The 23677-nt window shown below is 37.3% G+C and overlaps 2 protein-coding genes across 2 annotated transcripts in view; one reads left to right on the top strand and one right to left on the bottom strand.

Moving 5' to 3' along the window:
- Positions 1-23677, top strand: part of LOC136843161 (hemocytin-like) — a 224310-nt gene that overhangs the window by 10574 nt on the left and 190059 nt on the right. The window contains 16 exon segments of the mRNA XM_067111219.1: positions 30-989; positions 2603-2739; positions 5470-5661; positions 6627-6798; positions 8239-8366; positions 8902-8997; positions 9562-9753; positions 11612-11765; positions 11921-12075; positions 12700-12842; positions 13801-13963; positions 14919-15037; positions 16251-16416; positions 16666-16769; positions 16771-16898; positions 17419-17614. Coding sequence (XP_066967320.1) covers positions 30-989; positions 2603-2739; positions 5470-5661; positions 6627-6798; positions 8239-8366; positions 8902-8997; positions 9562-9753; positions 11612-11765; positions 11921-12075; positions 12700-12842; positions 13801-13963; positions 14919-15037; positions 16251-16416; positions 16666-16769; positions 16771-16898; positions 17419-17614 — 3205 coding nt within the window.
- Positions 20218-23677, bottom strand: part of LOC136847783 (uncharacterized) — a 38973-nt gene continuing 35513 nt past the window's right edge. The window contains exons 5-6 of the mRNA XM_067119700.1: positions 22253-22470; positions 20218-20638 (exon numbers count right to left, since the gene is read on the bottom strand). Coding sequence (XP_066975801.1) covers positions 20338-20638; positions 22253-22470 — 519 coding nt within the window. The 3' untranslated portion in view covers positions 20218-20337. The remainder of the gene's footprint in view (positions 20639-22252; positions 22471-23677) is intronic.

Genomic DNA, 23677 nt, shown 5'->3' with positions numbered 1-23677 from the left:
ACTAATTAAGCTTTGCTTCCTCCAAACAGGACAGGTCCATTAACAGGGTTTCCAGGATTTTCATCCCCAAGGAGAAGCTCCTTTAATGCAAGGAAAGGAGGCCCTAGAGGTTTTGGAAGCAGTGGTGGGTCCTCTGGTGGATTTCCAGGTCTTGGCGGTCCAGAGGCCTTCCTAGAGCCTGCTACCACTGAGAAAAGCGACTATGAAGAAGTGCTTGACATCCAGGGATTCAAATTTCCCGGTAGCGGGGGATTTGGGGGTGCTAGTTCTGCAAGTGCAAGCTTCGGAAGTGGGAGGGCAAGAACCACGAGAGGAAGGAAGGGTGGCGCAAAAGGAGGGGGTAAAGGGGGAGGCACAGACTTGGCTGCATCATTTTCATTTGGCGGGAGTTCAGAAGGTGGTCTGCCGCTGCCCTTTGGTCAAGAACCACCAATAAAATTCCCTTTCACCGGACCATCAGCAGCAGGCTTCTCAGGTTCAGCAGGAGCTAAATTCAGCGGCTTTCCTGGTGGGCCACCATTTGGTCTAGGCCAAGACACCGGCGGACTGCCCGGCCTAGATCTTGGAGGCCCGACCAGCGCAGAGTTTGGCGGATCAGCTTCAGCTTCCGGTTCCGGTTTTCGTGGCCTAAAAGGAGTGAAAGGACCAGGCTTTGGCGGGGGATCGAGTCCTTACTTTGGTGGCTCCCCCGGAAGCTCCCCTGCTAACCGAAATACATTCGGTTTCCCTTCTCCATCAATCACTTCGTTTAGCGGGTCACTTCCCTCCGGTGGAGCATCATCGGCGAGCAACCCATTTGGCACAGCAGAATTTTCAGCGGCTGGTGGTGGGAGCGTCATCTTCCCTCAGCCGGGGAAGCCGTATGACATCAACAGCATGTTTCCGCAACCCATTGACTCTGAGTCTCCAGTTGTGTTCCCCAACAATCTTCCTTTTGATATAAGTGAATTTGTCAAAATATTTGGTGATCCTGCGACGACCACACCCAAGTAAGTCTTTTGATAATCAGTTATTTTGCTGGGCATAACTTTGTTTGACTTGAGATGCAAATAAAATGAAAGCTTTACTTTAGTGAAAGTTATTTATACAGAAATTATCATTCATTTGTTTCCTAAACCTCCCTTTCTTGATAATTGCTTGATTCTGACTATCTTAACTTGAAGTTTGACTTGATGTACAAATGGAAATAACGGGTTTTCTTTATTGAATCAGATGATTTTACGGCACTCTGGTATTATTCGTTTTCAGTAAAGTGCGTTGATAATTAGTTTTTAATAATTCTCAGAATTTACGTGAGAGTTTACTTCATTATATTCAGACGAGGAGTTCGAATGAATGTTATGATTACAAGTTAAACAGTAACGTTTTGATCATTTATATTGGGTAAGGGTATCCTTAAAGTATAGGAAATACAGCTTATGAAGCAAGGCGGCAACAGTGTGCTGTAAGATTAAAAGTATCGAAAGAATGTGAATGATTAAAGAGATTATGTCTTAAACGCCATTTATTGGAACTGGTTAGTTACTGATGCGTCGGAAGTGCTTCAGATTTCAGCCGTATTTATATTCTGATTCGTGTGCAGTTACTGATAAATAATACCTCAACTTTCGGATACGATAATATTTTGATTATTATTTGTATATTGATTAATATTGATTCAAATTTCGGATGGTTCGAAGTACTGATTATACGTAATAAATTTTGCCTCAGATTTCGAAAATGTAGATAGGTCTGTTACAATTTGATTATTAATAAATATTACGTGAAATGCCAGATGTGTAGGTATTTTATTGGTATTTAATTACTGATAAATTAAATGATAATCCTTGGGAATTGATAAGAAATGTATAACGAAGAAAAATATCCCAAACGGAATTCAGTATGACAGATCATGGTGTCTCGTCTTACTCTCAAATACAGATATTTTAAGTATTAAAATAACAATTTTCAGTTCTACGATTATACTCGGTATATAGCCTCGCATGAAGTAGCAAAAATGTTTGTACATCTAAGACTCTTGTTACTTTTATATTTGCCACTACTACTCTGGCTCCATTGAGCATTACTGTTCTTGGCAAGGTCTAAAAAATTCTTCAGACCTTTGTTCTTAGGGTGCGAAGAAACTTTCTTCTAAAACGCCTCTCCTCAGGTCCCCCTGGCCCCCTGTCTTGGGTCCTGGGCATTTTCCTTACCTTTTCATTCATTTACAAGTGTTTTTAATTCACTTTTCTCTCCTCTGGTTATTTTTCTTACTTTTTCATTCATTTACAAGTGTTTTTAAATAACTTTTCTCTCCCTGGTTATTTTTCTTATTTTTCATTCATTTACAAGTGTTTTTAATTCCGTTTTCTCTCCCTGGTTATTTTTCTTATTTTTCATTCATTTACAAGTGTTTTTAATTCACTTTTCTCTCCCTGGTTATTTTTCTTACTTTTTCATTCATTTACAAGTGTTTTCTCAATTCCCTTTTCTCTCCCTGGTTATTTTCCTTACCTTTTCATTCATTTACAAGTGTTTTTAATTCACTTTTCTCTCCCCGGTTATTTTTCTTACTTTTTCATTCATTGACAAGTGTTTTCAATTACGTTTTCTCTCCCTCAAGACCTCCTAACAGGGTGACATCTTCCGAGGATATCAACAAGGTCTTCAGCAGCAGCCACGAAGAAGAAGAGTACGACGAAGAAGAGTTTTATCCCGTGTTCGGAGAAGCTACGAGAAAAACACCCGATATAAGAAGAGGTGATTTTTGTTGGTCCTTTCGTTTTGAATCAACTAAAACGAATCAGCTATAGTATATTATTATTATTATTATTATTATTATTATTATTATTATTGGCTTTTGCAGTCATGGGCGTCGCAAGGGTGGGGGAAGTTGGCCGCTTGGTATTGGCAAATAAAAAATATTCAATTTTGAAAATCGTAGTAGTGACGAAATGTAACGGAGTACAGTCTAACCTACAATTCATGGAAACTGCTACAACCAATGTTTCTGTAATTAAAAACTACTGAAAAAGTATAGCATTACGGTGTAAGAGTAAATCACAATAAAACTTGTATGAAGGCAAATTTTAGACTTTCCTCGACGCTTTTCTGAAATCCAACTTACGCCCATGGTAGTAGTATAACCGTTCAGGTTAGTTAACTTTGCTAACTTGCGTAAAATAACTGCGTAGGGATGGCGAGGAAGGGCGGAGAATATTAGCCTTGAAGTCAGGAAAAGTAATGAGACTGAGAAAAACTAATTGTAAACATTTGTTCTTTGAAGCTATTGACGTCTTTATCACTTATATTCCCAAGGTATCCCGGCGTCTAATCGTATATTTTCCAAGGTTTCCCAGCGTTTAATCGTATATTTTCCAAGGCGTCCCAGCGTTTAACCATGTATTGTCGAAGGTATCCCAGCGTGTAATAATTTTTCTACAGGGAAACTTGATTTTAATTTCGTTCTTAACTTGTGGTTCAAGTATTCATTGACTTTTTCATTCAGCCAGAGTATTGTTTGTTGAGTGGATATAAGAACGATTAAGAGCTGATTGAGGGTTTGTTTTTTATGCGCATTGAATATTGAATAATGAATGACCAGGTCCCATGGTAAGGTTTATCGGTAAAGATCTATATTGTATGAAATTTTCGTAGAGACTGTGCTGTCACAGGATTGTTTAGTTGCTTTCATCAGTATTGCTGCTTTTGTTTCTTCCAAGTTTACGGGATATATTAGAGCGTTGGCGCTTTTGTCAGTGATTGTATCTGTACTTAACATTTAGGATTTGTCAAATCATCGACACTGATTCTGTGAGTGTACTAAGATTTCGGATTGCCGAACGCTGAAATGAGGTTATTAGACTTTGAATTCATTAATATATTTAGTTTGAGATCACCTGGTATCGAAGTCCATTTATTAAACTTGTAGGATTATAGAATCATTTTAGTGACGCTGTATGCTACTTGAGGCAGAACAAGGGCCTTTAGATATGTTCAGAATCATGTAAATGCCGGCTGTTTAGTTTTAATTGCTTTCATTTGGAACGCCAGATATTCTTGGTAGATGTTTGGAACTAATATTTGTACCATTCGTCACGTTCATTTGTCCAGTAACGTAGATAATGGTTTATATAGCATTGATAAGCTTTTCTGTTCTCATTGCTGTTACTGCGGGAATTTGTTTTACTTGCTTTTAAAGAATCTTCTTCTTCTTTCGACCTCATGAGTCCCACTGTATATCAGGGGCGGCCGCTCGAATCAACTTTCTCCATCTATTTCTATTCCTTGTATCTTCCTCCCCCCATCCCACCTCACCCATATCCCTTCTCATCACATCCATCCATCTGATGAGCTGACGTCCCACACTCCTGCTCCTTGTCACTGGCATGTTCTTAGCCCTCTTGATTGGTTCTACCTCCTCTCTCCTCATTACATGGCCATATTATCTCAGACGAGCTTCCCCAGCCCTTCTCGCTTTTAAAGAGTGGCTTTGCCTAATTTGCTTTTTTTTATTTAGATTTTCTTCACATTTACTGTATGTCACACAGTACTCGTGCAGAGTATTTTTCGAATAGCAATGTTTCCCTTATAGATAAAAAAGAAGCTAACGTTCTGCTTACTAGCAATTTACTCATCCAAATATGATGATGGAGGATTCCTCTTCCGGACACGTTCTTGATACAGACGAGGACGAGTAAGCGTTTTTCGGAAGTTTTTCTCGCTTTGCGGTAGACTCAGACTCATCGACTCTTACACATGTATATACATATATATATACATATGTATATATAGTACATATATATATACTATATATATATATATATATATATATATATATATATATATATATATATATATATATATATATATATATATATTAATATATATATTTATATTTATATATACATATATGTGTATATATAATATATATATATATATATATATATATATATATATATATATATATATATATATATATATATATATAAATATATATAAAATAACGTAAACATAGATGAATCTGAAACGAGAAAAAGAAAAGGATAAGATTAGAAAAAAGCAATCGTTCTACTATCATCATTGTAACTTTTTTTTGTATTGTCTCTTATTTGCGTGTTACATTATTGTTTATTGACGATAAATCTGATAAGCAAGTAAGATAAGATATTTTGAACTTTGAACGAGACGTATAGTATACTCTATGAATCACTTGTATTTTTATTTATTAATGTGCGTGCAGAGGTCATACGTTTAATGCCACTATAATCCTTCATCTGAAACAAATATTGACTTCCTATCAATTTGGAGATGTGAAACTCTTTTGATGAAGTTTTCAACTGATTTTTGTGTCTGTGAAACCCTGTTGATGAAGTTTATCAACTAGTTTTTGTCGCTGTTTATTCCTGGGATTATGAATTTGAGTCAAATTCACTATACACACTGTGTCACTTCGATTTATTTTTAATGTGTGGGAACGATTTCCTTTAGGCTGCATATCGAAACCAGCAGCCCCTAATAACGGCCGAGCCGAATGTTCCAACTATTCGGGTTGCAAAGCCGTTTGCAACAGGCGCTACCAGTTCCCTGGAGGCGAGAAGAGGCTTTTCCTGGAGTGCGACGAGGAAGATGGCCAGTGGAAAGTGGCCGGCGACCAGTGGGAGACGCTGCCGGATTGCATACGTTAGTACCACGGCTGAGGTTCTGTAGTATTTTTGAAATGTTTAAAGTTTGCGTATTTTTGGTGATTTTTTTCATCTGGCAGGAAATTCTCAAGGTTCATTCACTAATACCTAAAGCTAAACTCTCTCCCCACTCACCCCAACACAATAGTCTAATGCTACCAACCTCTGCTTGAGAGGCCAAAACGGAGGTCGATACTTGCAAAAGAATGGAGTAGTTGCTATCTACTGTAAACAAGCAAGTACTATTAAGTGTAGAAAGAAGATTGCTTTTATTTTCGTAGTAAGTATTTCTCTACACTTAAAGCGGCTTCTGCAACTTTTCTTAACTCTCACCAGCCATCTTCAGATATGTTACTTTATGCTTTTCGTTTATCCAAGAGACCGAGCAAGTTTAGTGAATATTTTCTCTCTCTATAAAAACCACTCCGAAACATTTAAAAACATTTGGTTTTCATCAGGGTTAAAGATTTACCCTCACGGGAGTGGCTTTCCCCGTTTTATTTCAAGTGCTTTAAATTAAAAAGAACACGAGCACTGACCTGTTAAATAATTTGTTGTGAAATGTTGAGAAGCCAGCAAAGTCTAGAAAATCGATTGAATTGGCCAATTGTTTTGCATTGACGGACTTTGCGTATACCCTAAAGGCAACCTGTTCCTCCTGGTTGGAAATCCACGTAATGCGTGTTCCCATTTTCTGCCTCTCAGTTCCCTTTGCTGTATTAACTACAGTCTCCCATTTTCGCGTAGCTGTTATTCAGATATGGTTGCTTTAGAATCAGCTCTTTTTCCTAATCTAGAATATAGTCACAGCAGCTTTTTCACACCAATTTAATTAACAGTGACATATTTCTTTTTGCTCTGCAATGCTTACAGTCCTTTACAGCTGATAATTGAATGGAATTATTTTGTTTCTCTTAATACCCGAATATACCCTGGAATGAATTTCTCGTCTCCCTCGAGCAGCTATCTGTCGACCTCCATGTCAGAACAGCGGAATTTGCCTGGCTCCTGATGTCTGTGACTGTCCGGATAACTGGGAAGGGCCCACCTGCGAAATTCCCAAGTCTCCGGCTAAGAAGGAGTGCGCCTCCAAACCTCCAACGCCCATGAATTCCAGGATTCTCTGCAGCAAAGAGTAAGGACTGATGCCACTGCGCTTTCTCCTCCCGCCCTCTCTCTCTCTCTCTCTCTCTCTCTCTCTCTCTCTCTCTCTCTCTCTCTCTCTCCTCCCCCTCTGACCTGATCTCTCTGATTCTCTCTTTCTCTCTAGCCCACCTTCTGACTTTTACCCCCACCTCTCTCTCTCTCTCCACTCTCTCTCTGGATCTCATTTCTCTCTCTCACTCTCTCTCTTCTTTCTTATCTCTTTCTGACCTTGTACTGTCTACTCATTATTTCTTCCTCTCTCTCTCTCTCTCTCTCTCTCTCTCCTTCTTTCTTATCTCTCTCTGACTTTAAACTATCGTACTCATTTCTCTCTCTCTCTCTCTCTCTCTCTCTCTCTCTCTCTCTTTTCTTATCTCTCTCTGACTTTATACTATCAGCCTCCTGACTTTATACTCTCTCTCTCTCTCTTCTTTCTTATCTCTTTCTGACCTTTTACTGTCCTACTCATTTCTCTCTCTCTCTCTCTCTCTCTCTCTCTCTCTCTTCTCGACCTGAGTCTACCCTCCCCCCCAACCTCTCTTACTGCCCCTGATTCTTGTTCTCTTCCTGACTGTTTACCGTCCTAATTTCTCTCTCTCTCTCTCTCTCTCTCTCTCTCTCTCTCTCTCTCTCTGTTCACGCTCTCTCTCTCTCTCTCTTCTTTCTTATGTCCTACATTTCTCTCTCTCTCTCTCTCTCTCTTCTCTCTCTTCTCTCTTCTCTCTCTCTCTCTCTCTCTCTCTGTACTCATCTTCTCTCTTTAAACTATCGTACTCATTTCTCTCTCTCTCTCTCTCTCTCTCTCTCTCTCTCTCTCTCTCTCTCTCTCTCTCCTTCTTTCTTATCTCTCTCTGACTTTAAACTAGGTGTTTTCTCTCTCTCTCTCTCTCTCTCTCTCTCTATGGTGTGAACTTGCTTTGTATTTTAAGATTTGTGCTTGTTTTGATATTTATACAAGTGTTTCCTTCTGTAGCTTCAGTTCACGCTGTTATACACGTGTCAGCCAAAGCCCACAATGGCTCTTTTCTCAAGAAACGAATAGATTCTTTCTTAATCACTGGGCTGAGGAATCATGAGACATCATCCCATCTCAGTGGTAGTGATTTTGCAATAAAATATCGGTCACATCAGACATTGCATCATTTTTGGTTAAAAATCGGGTCATTCTCTGTCATCCGCTATTATGTTATTCTTGGATTTTGCTTTTAATTTGAACTGTAATATTATTTAAACTGAAGTATGAAAAATAATTTAATTATGCGTAAGCATTCTTCTAATTCTTTTATTATATAATCATTATTTAGTAAACTAAACGTCCACCAGTCTAATAAGTGCTCTCTCTCTCTCTCTCTCTCTCTCTGTTTAAAATGAGTGTGTTCCTTATCAGTCTGGCGACCGATTTCAATTCACTCTTTAACCCGTCTTCCAGCGAGTGTATAGCCCGTTGTTACGAAGACTTCCATTTCGAGGAGGATGTTACCCGACTGACTTTCAAGTGCCTCGATGGAGACTGGGTTACCCCTAATTCGCGGTGGACCGAGACTCCTGACTGTGAACGTAAGTTTAACTCTTATTTTCTTCCCACCCTTCTTTTGAATTCTTGATAAATCGTTACATACACACTTACACACACACACATATATATATACATATAATATAATGTTTTTATGTATATAGAACCCATATTTCTTTCACTTTCTATTTCTAACAAGTGTTTAGTGTGCGCGTATTATTTTCCATGTTTAAGAAATGGTAAATGTCTCTAAACAAACGTAGGGATTCATGGACCTACAAAATCTTGATATCACTAACGCTTCATTCATGGACTGTATGTACTGGAAGTCTTATTTCCTTTTCAGATTGTTCATATTCTAGTATCGTATATCTCAGAGCAATTACTATAGGAATATTTCCTTTAAGCTTATATTTAAAGAATAATATTTCCAATTATTAAGAAGAAAGGTCGGATACTCTGATATCAAGTTTGTGATTAGACAGGCGAAATAATACAAAGTTTTATTATTATTATTATTATTATTATTATTATTATTATTATTATTATTATTATTATTATTATTATTATTATTTACAGCCATCTGCGATCCTGCTTGCATAAACGACGGCCGATGCATTGCTCCCAATGTATGTGAATGTACACAAGAATTCAGAGGACCCATTTGCCAATATCGTAAGTTGAGATTTTTCTCATGCACTTGAGTTATTGTTTATACATTACATATATATATATATATATATATATATATATATATATATATATATATATATATATATATATATATATATATATATATATATATATATATATATATATATATATATATCAGAAACGTAAATTATACAGATATCCGTCATTTCATTCTTATAAATTATTTCTTAAGTAAATTTTTTTGCAAAGATGTCAGATACTCTTGCTTTGGTCAAAGTTTTCTTGTCTTTTAAGTGAACTTTAAATTAGTCTACACTTATTTTTCATTTTAATTAGCTTTGAAATTACTAATTTTTAAAAAATCTTACTGCCAAGCTTTGTCAATTTTTTCCTTCCTTTCTTTAACCTTACTCTTGAAACCTTTCACTCTTTGATACATGGGTAATGCTTCCTATGGATGTAAACCCTCTCCATAAGTACTGTCCTTTTCTTTTCATCTTCAGCCCTCATCGAAGTCAGGGCCTTGAGTAGCTTGTCCTATCTGCTTGAGAACAAGTAATAAAAGAGTAATTATCTTCCAAACAGCCATCAGCAACTGCGACCCCAAAAACCTCGGATTCAACGGAGGCTACAACTGCTCTGGCGAAGGGATGGAGTTCGGCTGTGCCCTCTGGTGTCCCAAGGACGTCGACTTCGAATTCCCCCCTGCCGAGTCCTACAAGTGCGACTACGCCACCAGTGTGTGGACGCCCTCACCCATACCCATGTGCGATTACTGTAAGGATAATTGATTGTTCTTTTCACTTAACTCTATATTATTGATATAGAAATCATGGATAAAAAGCAAAGGTTATGTCGCCTGTCCTCTGTTGTTATTTTATTTTGTTCTTATCTGGTGTTATTGGTGGTTATTTTCATCTGGTGTTATAAGTAGTTACTCTTATATGGTTTTATTGTTAGTTGCCTTATACATTGTAATTGGCAGTGGTTCTTAATTTTTGGCTATTAGTATTTGTTGCTATATGTTGTTAGCTGTTACTTGTTGTTATTGACAATTGATTACAAGTAGGATGGATATTGCCTTATACATCATGGAACGCCATGTGTGAAAAAAAGTCAAGAAAATTCAAGATAATTAAATTTCCAACAGAGGTATCTCTACAAACAAAAATATACACACACTGACATTTACTTAAAGCCAGAAAAACTCAATTCTGCATTGCATGTGGAAGTGAAGCAGTATTTCAGCGTCTTGTAAGACTTGAGCCTCGGCACACCCTGGAAGATTATTGCACAGTTTTGCAGTGAAGGGAATACAAGACCCCTGGCATTAGCCAGTTTGACAGTGTGGCGCATAATGTATTTCGAGTATCATGCACTATGCACTAGCTCCTGTGGCGAAGGCATTGCAGGGCTTAAAAAAAATTCCCTGTTGAAATAGAGGTTATGGAAAATGACCAAACTGGATATCTACCGACATGCACACTAGAAAACAATATTTCAGCGATGGTGGAACAAGATATTAATATTAACATTGTAAACATGCGAAACCTCACGGATACTGCTTAGTTGTCTGATTGCAAAAGACGATATGTTTTTCAAGCGATGTGAAAAAGTGAGCTTGGAGGTAGCAATAAGTATCTTGAAACATTCAGAATCGTTTAGTACAACCATAGAGTTGGAGGACGGTATGCAGTGGAACAATGAAGTCTTAGTGTTGGTGGGGTCGAGCCTCGTACCTCGCTGACAGGTCTGCAAATCTCTTATGAAACTTTTAACAATTTAATTTCGCATTTAGTTGGAGCAAGTAATTAATCCTTATCTGTTGTCTCAGTTACCACGGCCAGTAACGCCTTCGTTGGAGCAGACGTAACCAAAAGTGGCATCATCTGTATACTTTACTGTTTTATTTTCGAGGCCAGCAATCACTAGTAAAGTTTAAAAACAACAAAGGCCCCGAAATTACCCTGAGGAACACCAGACAAAATAAGTTCAGACTGAGAAAACCATAACCAATAAATCTTCTGCTTACCACTTGAAATACTGTGAATGGAATCTGTTAAGGAGCCTCCAATTTTTATTTTACGAATTCATATGCATAAGAGCCTTAAAGTTCATTCAGATGCTGTGTTAAAGTAGTTTTGATGAAGTCTAGACTCATGCCCTTTATAGATGCTGTATAGGATGTACCAATTAGATTTAATAGGACATAACAGGTACCTGATTATTTTGGAGGCGTTCTAACTTAGGATCAAGTGTATAGATTCGGGTAAACTGTATTAATTCAAAGGCTTGGAAATCAGTTTTCAGGAGGATTGGTGATGTAGACTGACCTAATTCTTGCGCCATTCACAAACAACCCTTTTGAATAGCCATGGTATTGCATTGTCAACGGTACTCATTTGTTTCCAACATTTTTGTGTAAAGTATTGAAAACTGAGCAGAACGTCTTACATTCCAGTCGTAATCATTCCTACTGGCAGAAAATTGATTTTTTTGGACAATTTCTGCTAATGAAAATAACAGATATTATGTTGAATCATTTCACTCTCTGTAGACTTTGACATTTTCTTCCTTTATTTTTTGATCAATAATCGTGGTGTCAAGTACTTATTCTCCCAAATTTTCCTTTCAGCTTTCTTGTCCTTGATAACTCCAGACCCCTTGATATTCCCGTCAATTAATGAGTATGAACCAATCCCATTGCCGCTTGGGCCCAAAAAATCCCCGGGCTCCTGTGTCACCTGGTCTGGCTCTCATTACAAGACCTTCGATGGAAAAATATACAGGTTTGAGGCTTTATATTATTATTATTATTATTATTATTATTATTATTATTATTATTATTATTATTAGATTTGTGATGTTTACAGTGTTTAGTCTAAGCCAAACATTGAAGGTTTCCTTTTCCGCTTTCAAACATCATCCTACTTTATCCTTCCAGCTTTGAGAGTTCTTGCCCATACACCCTCGTGCAGGATCCCACTCATGGAACTTTCAGCATCAATATCAAGACGGTTGAAGGATGCGAAGGACACTCCTGCCAAAAGGAGATCCATATCTTCCTGGAGGACGACCAGTACGTCCTCCAAGCAACAGGTAAGACATCAGGGCATGACGTCACAACCAACAGAGTGACTCTGACGTCTTGGTTGATGGTCTGTTTTCAAGAATTAATACGAGATATCGTTGTGAAATCTATTTATACTTTTATTTTTAATTTTTTCTCTTACTTTATCAAAATATTTTGGTGGCTGATGTTACATTTAGAAGAGTCAGATCAACTTGACTGTGGGAATTCATAGTTGGTGTTTATGGTCCCAAGAAGTAACGAAATATAGCATTCTTATATCTGTTTTTACTGTTAGTAGTATTGTATGTTTTTCTTTGAATTTACAAATAAGAATGTAGTGACTGAGATTTTACGTAAAAATGGAATCAAATCAACTTAATGTCGTTTCGCTGTAAAAGTGACTAGATCAATGTCTAACGAAAAATTCTTCTTTAATGTTCTGTTTGGTGCACTAGTGATGTTTTGACATTTGATTTGTTTCCTTTGTTGCAAGAATAAAATCTGTTTTTAGACATTCACACAGGGCCTTAGAGCAGTTTATAAACAACCCATTAGTCATGATAAAGATCATCACACACGCTTTCAAGAAAATTATTGTCTAAATGTTGACCTCATTATGATTTTTCTCTTGTCATCCATTCTTTAACCAGAGTCGGGTCACCCAAGTTTGGCCTATCATGACACCAGTCTAGCCATTCCTGGTCAGATGAACGGGGTCGTCTCCGAGCGAGTGGCTCATTTTGTTGTGATCAAGGTGAACGACCTCGGCCTCACTATCAAATGGGACATGCAGGTAAGATAGTTAGAACAATTAACCATAAAAATCTAATAGTAATAATAGGATAGTTCAAGCAGTTATCTTTACACATGTGATAGTGATTGTAGACTGGTTCAAGCAATTAACCTTACAAATCTGATAGTGATAATAGGATAGTTGAAACAGTTAACCTTACAAATGTGTTACTGATTGTAGAATGGTTAAAGCATTTAACCTTACAAATGTGATAGTGATAGATAACAGGATATTTGAAGCAGTTAATCTTACAAATGTGATAGTGATAACAGGATAGTCGGAACAATTAACCTTACAACTCTGATAGTGATAATAGGATACTTAAAGCAGTTAATCTTACAAATCTGATATCGATAGTGGAATAGTTAAAGCAGTTAACCTTACATATTAGATGTAAATATCTTACGATGGTGAAACTGCATTTTTGATCCAGTGATGGCAAGTCATTTTAATTTTTATTGTTAGTGGTAAAATAAAGATTCCCGTAACCTATCCCTTTGGTTCGTGTTAAAAACCGATCTGACATCCAAGGTTTTCTTCGTCATTATTATTATTATTATTATTATTATTATTATTATTATTATTATTATTATTATTATTATTATTATTATTATTATTTTCATTCGTTCCAGACATTGGTAAAAGTCGGAATAAGTATGCTTATTTACATTATATTACTCACTTATAAAGACCATTATTATTATTATTATTATTATTATTATTATTAGTAGTAGTAGTAGTAGTAGTAGTAGTAGTAGTAGTAGTAGTAGTAGTAGTAATTCATTCATCTCCTCCCTTCCAGACATTGGACAGTCGAAATATGCAGGCTAACATAGATTATGCTATGCATTTATATTTATCACTATTATTATTATTATTATTATTATTATTATTTTTATTATTATTATTATTATTATTGGTAGTAGTAGTAGTCATCCATCTCCTCCCTCCCTTCCAGACTGTGGTGATAGTCGAAATCAGCGAGCTCCTCTGGAACCGAACGAGCGGTCTTTGTGGCCGGCGGGACGGCAACAGGGAGAACGACTGGAGTTACTCCGACGGAACTCCCGAGATCAAGATCTCGAACTTCCTGCAGGCGTGGCAGGCGAAGACCCTCGAAGGTTAGTTATAGTCAGTTAGTTTGGACGCAGCTTATACAAAATATGTTCCTTGAAATACACTGGAATTGTCAGGTCTGTAGGAGTACCTTTGGAGACCTAGAGAACTGGACTGCATAAATGTAGCCTACGCGCATTATTATTATTATTATTATTATTATTATTATTATTATTATTATTATTATTATTATTATTATTAAAATGGTAATTGCTCCGTTGTAATAAAAAAGATGATAAAAGGTAGACATAAGATTTAATGGAAGTGAAAATAACAAGTCAACACATATATGTAGCGGCTGAAATGAACTAATAAATATGAAATTATAGTCAAATTTTCATTAAATTATCTCGGACAATTCCAGCACAAATGAAGACATCAGTGATTGATAATTAACATCTGTTTCTTCACTTGTAATCTATTAGTTACTTTGTGTGTCTGTGGTAAAACATGCAAGTAGATACTTAAAATGCCTCAAGAATGAGGACGTTAGAAAAACTAACCGAAGATGACAGCAGAAAGTGGGAAAATTGATTATTGAATCGTTTCCTGTACAGTTCTTTGTTAATTATTACTCACTAGTCCACGTATTCGGCTTTGTGGAATTTAGAATCTGATGGTTGAATGGTTCCAATCATTTTAGTAGGGCATATTTTGCATAATTATATTAGTATGGCACCTCAAAATCAAAAGATGGATTAAAAAGTGTAGCTTTTATAAATCAGCCTCTCTCTCTCTCTCTCTCTCTCTCTCTCTCTCTTGATAACTGCCAAGTGAAAATCGATAACCCGGACACTTCATGGTTTAGTACCTGTTTTTTTCTTCTTCTTTCTTCTTCTCTTCTCTTCTCTTGCCAAGCTTAGGGATTCCCTTCTTGCTTCTCTTTTTTTCCCGACTCCTGTAACCTTTCTAACTTTGAGGAACAGGTCTATAATTTTTTTTTCTATCATCCCCGAACAGATCGTTGCCTGGAAACGCCCATGGTGAAATCCCCTTGCAGTCGTCACACCGTGTCCTCCCAGGCCACGACTTTCTGTGACAGACTCAAAGATGACCCCAGATTCGACGTCTGTCGTGAGGTCAGTGCAGATTTCATTTATTGGGTTCTTCATATAAAAGGATATATATGGTGGCGTCGTAGAATAATCATGTAGGTATGTACGTATGTGTGGAGCCGACTGGTGAACCGAACGAGGGGCGGTAGTAGGACCTTCAAAAAGTATACTCGATGGTGATGTAATTGTTATTCTACTTGGTGATTAGCCATTCCTCACTTTAGGTCTCACCGAATCCTATAGTTCACTCTGTAATCTATTCTTCGCGAGGCGCGTAGCTCATTATCATTTTAAAGATGATAAAGTTCAAGGTTTGATATAACTAATTTTGCGTTTCTTAACATTCTTTTCAAGTTGATGTAAATCATTGTCTTCTGTTTGAAAGTGGTGATCTTTTCACCATCTAACAAATGAATAAACCAAGATATATTTTCTTGATAGAGAAAAGGGCTAATTCTAACATCCAATATGAAGCATGTAACTGAGAAATAATTTAAAAGGCAAAGCAGCACGTTATATTGTATTGAATGAATGGTTTACGCTATTCAGAATATTACCTAGAAAGGCAATACTTTTCGAGGCTGAAAAAATCTAATATCATAGTGGCATGTGTTAAATTGACATCAGTCTTGTTATAAAAGAAATCATTTAAAGGTCACTTCATGGAGTTACAGTGTATTCCAACCATGGTCTTTAATATAAGATGTAAGTCGTTCAGTTAAACGTACAAAGTTTAGTAAAAGTCTGGGAGTTTTCAAGGCCGTAGAAAATTATTTAAAACGTTCAGCTAACCTTGGGTTCCGCGAAAGATGACTTGAACTTTATTGTATGTAATCAAGGCCCTTCAAACATACTCTGAGTGTCAGAATATATTTGAAGGACCTTGATTGTAACGAGTGAGAGATACGAAGTGTTGCATGGAGGTGAAAAACGTATTGAGATTCCCGTAGAGTCATGGTCATTTTATGAGGTTTCGCTAGGACCTTTAAAATGTTAGCGTGAAATTGAAAGTGGCAGGTTCTGAAGTGCTGGCAGTTTCGGGATTTAGGTGTCACAGCTTGGACTTACCAGTTAATACATTAGCTAATCAAAAACCACAATGTCAAGTCAAGTGACAACGCCAGATTGCTAAGCTGCCGGAAAATTAGATCATGATCGTGAAGTGAGACAAATGAAACTTTCCTCTACAGTCTGCAGGCAACCCAAAATAGCATCTAAAGTGGCTTTTCTATCTCAGGTCGTTGATGTCGAGCCATACCTGAGCGCTTGCCGGTGGGACTACTGCAGCTGCGAAAGCAAGGACTCGGAAACCTGCGCCTGCGAGACCTTCTCCGCTTACTTCAAGGAGTGCGCCCGCTTTGGGGTGGAGATTCCAGGGGGATGGAGATCGTCTGATCTATGCCGTGAGTTGTCGCAATTTTTGGAGATCATTGGTTGAGGATTCAAATAAAATTTTTATACTTTCATAGAAATTCGTGAATTAATTTGAACTTGCTATTTCAAGAAATTATTTTTCGTATATGGTAAGAAAAAACTGTTCATTTAGTCGTTTTCAGGTAAAATTATTCGTTTACTTATTATCATAATTATCATTTACGTATAATCATAATTATCATTATTATTGTTACAATTATTATTGACCTTTTCAACAGCCATGGTGTGCCAACACGGAAAAGTCTACAACCCCTGCATGTCAGCCATCCAGCCTCGCTGTGGGCAGCCTTCCGACAGCGTTCGTCCAGAATTTTGCGTGGAGGGGTTGCGACTGCACTGGAGATCTCGTTCTTCACGAAGGACATTGCATAGACCCCAAGGATTGCCCCTGCACATACAGGAGCAAGGAATACAAACCTGGCGATACCATACCTAACGACTGTAACTCATGGTAAGGACGAAGGGCGATAACTTGTTAATTTCTTGTTGCTGGGATCTTAGGATGCGTCCAATCTACAGTAAAACAGGTCATAAGCACATTTCGGTAACTTATCGCATAGACATCACAAACATGTGGAATACAAGTTGACGACTTTATTGGTGGTCCTAACCATTGCCTCTTACGGTTATCCAGCATTGGCCAGAGCTTAGCTGTCCACTTAAGGTCGTTGACTTGTTTTATGTATGCGATGAGGTGCCGACGTTGTGCGGTAGTTTGGGCGTACCTTATGACAGTATGAATTTTTAACCTCAAACGAAACATGTATACCGTCTTTCAGGCACAGAGAAATGGAATTCTTAGTAAACAGAGTCAAACCTTTTCTTGTAGGTTAGAATTTACATCTATTTTGTCTCGTCTTTTCTCGGTGGGGAAGACAATGAAAAGCAGTACGATTTTATATATGTTCATATATTTGTATTATGTACTTAATTTGATGCACATTATGTCATATAAGAATCTTTCACTTCAGCACTTGTCTGGGTGGGGAATGGAAGTGCACTGAAGTGAAATGTGGTTCCCGCTGCGCCGCCGTTGGAGATCCCCACTACAGTACATTCGATGGTCGCCGCTACGACTTCATGGGCAAGTGCTCCTACTACCTGGTTCAGGGAGACGACTTCAGTATCGAGACAGAGAACACGCCCTGTGCTGGGGCCGTGTCTGAGGTAGGTCGCATTTTTGCATAAGAATTTATCAACTGAATAACGTACAGCCGTTCATTCAAACAGCTGAAATGGGTTCAAGCAGTGGTAAGTGCCCTGTGCAGTTTAAATCCATAGGAAGTAAAGGCCTTAGCTATCAAGAGAACAGTGGCTCTGCCATGCACTTCCTCTGTTCTGCGGTCTTTCTTTCCCTTCCTTGTATTCCTGATTTGTTTCATTCCCGTCGGGTAAATGGCAATATCAGAACCAAATTCGAGCCAAACAGTATTTCTTCATCGTTATCCACCAAACGTCAGCAACCTGAAGGGAGCCACTCGGTCTATGTTTTCTCAAAGTTTCGTGAAAATCCCTTCATCCTCTGTGGAAATTTTTTGTTAACATGCACTCACACACAGACACAGGGATATAATGCCCTCCGACTTTGTGTGGTAGGAGATAACCCACAAAGGCTAAGGATGACGGAATGCAGCAGTTGTATGCTGTTGGGACTGAAACCTAAAGCACACTGCATACCGTTTTTATTGCTTGGTTTAGATTAAGCTAGTACGTCAAGTGTGGTAACGTGTCAAAGGAATTTGGAGGTCTGGTGTGGACCTTCGGACTCTTCCATACAAGCAAGGACGATGCCGCTTCATGCTTCATCCCCCTGTTTTCATAAGAAGCCTCGAGGCTGTGTCACACAAGAGCGTTCCCGGTATCCGTTAGCATTTAGCCCCCAAACGATGCACCTTGCAGGCAATTTTTCTTCATGTATTGGTATGAATTTTAATTCTCGTGTGTTTAATAAGGGCTACTGTGGACGACCAGTATTGTCTTACTGTGCAGAGTTTGGCGGAAAGACTGCCATGGTTATCTTCTTTAAATTCAGGGGAGGTTTACTTCATTCAACAGAAAAATCTTCGAAGTAAATCCTGTTATTCATTCATCGATCATTGTCGGCGTTGTTACGGTGTGTCTGATGCTGGAAAGAGAGACCCTAACCCATTTTTGTATGGGTTCATAAAGGCGAAATGATTTGAAACAGAATTATGCGAACCAGAAGATCACATTTGAGCGAATCGTCTTAGTGTTTCAAACAGTTAACACACAAGTTTATTGCAGTTATGCGAATATATATATAGATTTAGACGCGCAAATTCCTGTACATCTGCATAGTGGTCAACATTTCCAACGTACAGACAAGTATAGCATTAAACCGTAAGTGGAGAAACTGCTTATTTTAGTTCTGCTCAGTATACTATATACTATATGTGTGTGTTTGTTTATATATATACATATATTGCATCATCAGCCGTTTTAGCTGTGACAGCATAACTGGACATTTAGTTGACTGGTAGCAAGAAGTCGGGCTACCTGTCTACTGCTACTTTCCCCTCCTCAAGGAGAAGAGGAACCTTTAGCATGTACCTGTATTTCCGTAATGCTACAATTAATTTTTTTTATTGAGAAAACTCCAGAGGACTGTAAATACTCACCTAACACACACACACACACACACACACACATATATATATTATGTGTGTGTGTGTGCGTGTGTGTTTATATGTGTGTGTGTTTGTAAAATGCATCGGACATTCTTGTTCACACTTGCATTCATAGAAGAACTTCAGGTTTTAAACTTACCCTGCTCAAGTGACCTTTGGTTGTATGGGGATTTTATTTTGAGATTCAGAATCTCGATCAAAATGTTTTTCTGGATAAATTGTACAGTGCCATAATTTTTTCCATTTGTCCTCGCTTTTATGCATTATTACATATCTCACGTTTTAACCCCCTTTCTCTTTCTCGTGCTTCATCTCCGTTAAGAGTCTTCCATATATTTTTGTGACTTTGAATAGTTTTTCTCTTGAAACATTTTCCTGCTTCTGTTGTTTAAAACTTCTATCAGTTTTTCCCTTTTTGAATTTATGGAGTCTTCGTTTTAGCTCTCCCCTTCACCACCCGTGTTCCATCCAGAACTCAAAGTGATTACAATCGACTTTGAAAGGTCACATTTAGAAGCTTTTGAAAGGTCATATTAAAGGTGTCCTGAAACTCTTGGAAGTTTTTGAAATGTCATATTAAAGGTATCCTGAGACTCTTGTACGAAAGCATGTGAAAAGTCTTAACAAAGGGATTATGGAAAATGAAGGAATACGATTCATATAATTTATTTGTATTTTACAATATACAGGCAATAAGAACATCCTCATCACCAGTAATATTTCAGGTAATTTAGGACATCCACTATTATCGTGTATAGTAAAAATTCAGTCTATGATACTCGGATCCTAGGTCTTTAGGTTATAAATATATATATTTACTTACACCTTAAATACAAACATTTGAACAATCTTGTCGGAGGTCATTATATGAAAATGATAAATTACTGTACAATAGGTTATGCGCCTTCGAAGCATTTTTAAGCACTCTCACTCATAATGATATTAAACGTCAGTGTTGCATCATGCAGTATATTTAACAGATATATATATATATATATATATATATATATATATATATATATATATATATTATATATTATATATAATATATATATATATATATATATATATATATATATATATATATATATATATATATAATTTGAATAATATTCACCCATAATAAGTATTAGTAGAAGAAGCTCACATCCACACATAATACTGTTCATTAGTAATGTACACTGATTACACTCGGCGTAGTATAATGATTTCTACACTCATATTGACAAATAGAGTCTACGGTCAGAGAAGGACACTCAAAATCCGCTTGAGGGTCAAGGTAGGCCTATAGGTCGTGGTGTGGTCTGTTGCTAGGCTGAAGATAGACTTGCTCTTAGACCTAAGTAAATTGGGGAGGGTGCCTCGTCGGTTTGAGAATTCGTCGTCCTCAGCAGAGGAAGACGACGAGGTTGAGAGGTTGATGCTGGAGGTTGAGTAGTGGAGGTGAGGCGGTGTAACGGATAAAGGCTTGGGACCTCCTCTCCTGTGGTAGACGATCCACTGGGTGATCAGAGCGCCGCTGTCTCTCTCGACCCATGACGATCTGGTGGGACAGATTTCGCTGATGTTAATTAAGAACGCTTCTGGCAACGCGAAGTCCTACCAAGAGTGAATTGATTTTTGCTTTTATTGTTATAAACATTACACATTTTAGTATCTTTCAAAACCTGTGATTATTGCGTTAATGTCCCGTATGTAACTAGAAATTTAACCAGCTGGACTGCACAGGTATGCATGATGACTTTTAACAACTTATTCGATTTCTGTAATTTTATTCGTTGTTTAAAAAGAGTACAAGTTGTTTACACCATCCAATTTTGTGATGATTGTGTTGACATTTCTGACGAAAATTCCCATGACTAAGGCAATCAGGAAAAACTATATACAGTACAGTATTTAAACGAGCCATAACACTAACGCCAAGGGAATGGGAAAACTCTACGGTGTTAGTTTACCAATTTCACCCATATCAACAGTTTTATCATGAGACGAAACCGTTCAGTCTGCTTTAATTTAAATGCCGAGTATTATTCATTAATGTCGTTGCAACATATAGATAGGAATACTGCAGAGATAGATAGGTATTTTATGATGGCTGTTATATTGCATAATCAACTTTGTGTGAGGACTTTGATTACCAGCTAATCTATCGTTACATTATCATGTATTGCACCAATTCCTATGAAATTGTGGCACTGCAGAATTATTTTCTTGTCATTTTGATCAGTTAAATTGTGTTGATTTAATAAACGACATTAAGGTTTGAAAAGTAGTGCTGCAAGGCATCTGGCTAAAGTTAGCAATTATACAATGCTTATTGAACAGGCTTACTAATAGTGCGTATGATTTATTCATAAGGAACTTTGGTGTATTAGTGCCTATGAAATAGATATTAAGTAACCGACCACAGAAAGGAATAGATGCCAGAGAGTCTTTTGAATTAACGTTTTAAGGGAGAAATAAGATCACTACAAATGAATATGTAAGGGAAGATAGGTTCTAATATACATGTAGATTTGGTCGCATGATTTTTATTTATTTGTTTTATAAAATTATATCATGGAATCTGTGATTATTGCCCTCTCGAAGACGTTGGAGGATGTTTATTAATTGTGAAGAGAGTCATCGTTAACACTATACATCTCTGCAAAAGAGTTTAAATTTTGCGAACTTATCTTCACTTATGACCTCCCCGTAGGGGGACAGTGCCGTCAGGCACCTCATGCGGTGCAATGTACGCAATACTTAAGGGTCTTTGCAGCGTCCCTTCGACCTCTAGCTGCAACTGCTTTAATTCCCTTTACTGTGCCTCCGTTCATATTCTCTTTCTTCCATCTCACTGCCCACCCTCTCTTAACAGTTAATTCATAGTGCAACTGCGAGGTTTTCCTCCTTTCAAACTTTTACTATCAATTTCCGTTTCTGCGCTGAATTACCTTAGTTGCCCCAGTGCTTGGCATTTATGCCTAAAATCTATAAATCAATCAATTCACTTATGACCTTCGATTTACTGCGGAAATTCATGACTCAGGACAATAAAAAAAAAAATTAGAAAACGTCGGGTAATCTCAGCTAACATGATGACCGTGAAAACTTCCGTTGACGTTGCTAATATGATGACAGTTACAGTAAGTACAGGAGACGGAGAAAGACTCACTTGACTGTTGGGTGGTAGCCTTGATCCTGCAGCGTCGCAAGGAGAGCGGAGGCGCTGGGAGAAACAGGTACCGTACGGGAGTCCAGTAACGGATAGGTGGCGTGAGTTGTCTGAACCGGGTTCCCAGGGAACAGTCTCTTGAGCGAATTGGCCGGACCGTTGACGGTCAGTTGGGTACAGCGTCTTTGAGAAGTTTGAACCAGCACCAAGGTTGTTCCCTGTTACAAACAAGAGAAATATACAGATTAATTCCGTCGAGTCATTATTTAGAGAGAGTAAAAAAAAATTTTTTATAGTCTTGTAACTTTCCATTCCAAGGTTGTTTATTCCTAAAAAATATTTTGCGATGAAAACACATTTTTGTTCTTGTTTTTTATCTCAAGCATAGGTATTCTTTATCTTACCCGGCAGTACAATTACATTCTCTTACATTTACACAGTTTTTTTAGTACAAAACTACGTGAAAGTCACATTCATAACAAAAAAAAAAAAAAAAACACTGACGCATAGTACAGGATTCCATTTTAGATATGGGTACACAAATGATATCCAGTTAACTTTCCCAAGCTTAATCATGCAAGATTTCAACTGCCTTAACGATATTTGTCCGGGGGAGGCAAGTTTTCAGCAAGGTGTCACAAAACCACAAGCGTGTTTTCATTTCGTTACAGTTACGAATTTCCGCCCCTAGCTAACTGTGGGAATGTTGTTCCTCTTAACCTGTGCTAATTCAGTCTTGTCTTTATAGAAACTTTATATCGACCATTATAGTATTTAGTTTTGGACAAGAGAAGATCAGGGGTCTGTAAAAGGTCGATGATGACCTCTGGAATGGATGAGAAACTCCACTTCGTTCGATAAATTCCCGGATGTTAAAGAGGAGGGCAGTTGAACTTTTGCGGTGAAAAAACGTGTTCTCATAAGAAAGAAAGGAATAAAATAATACAGTACAACTTTGGTGCGCATTTGTGAATTATTTTGTAGTTAGTCTTTGTAATAATTTTGGTTTATTTTCTGGAAGTGCAAAGATAGAATTATATAGTAATCTATAATTTGCAATCTATATATATATATATAATATGTGTGTATATGTATGTATATATATATGTATATATATATATATATATATATATATATATATATATATATATATATATATATATAAAAATGTGTGTGTATAGTTATTAAAGTTCTAAAATATTTTACATATTTGTTTTTAAAAACTGCCATTAATCTCCATTCAAAAGATATTCGCAAAATAAAATATAAAAACAGTCAATTAGGCTCTCAATGAACACAAGATTAATTAAATTTTTTTTATTAGAGTAAAGAGTTCTATCCACCCTCCACTCCGCTCTTCCCACTTAATTACGGCCCTCACATCATCATTTCTGCTAGATTTAAGTATTCGTTGTATGTTGACCC

The sequence above is a fragment of the Macrobrachium rosenbergii genome, chromosome 2, assembly GCF_040412425.1.
Source record: "Macrobrachium rosenbergii isolate ZJJX-2024 chromosome 2, ASM4041242v1, whole genome shotgun sequence".
Taxonomy (NCBI): domain Eukaryota; kingdom Metazoa; phylum Arthropoda; class Malacostraca; order Decapoda; family Palaemonidae; genus Macrobrachium; species Macrobrachium rosenbergii.
This window is presented reverse-complemented; position numbering and strand designations above follow the sequence as displayed.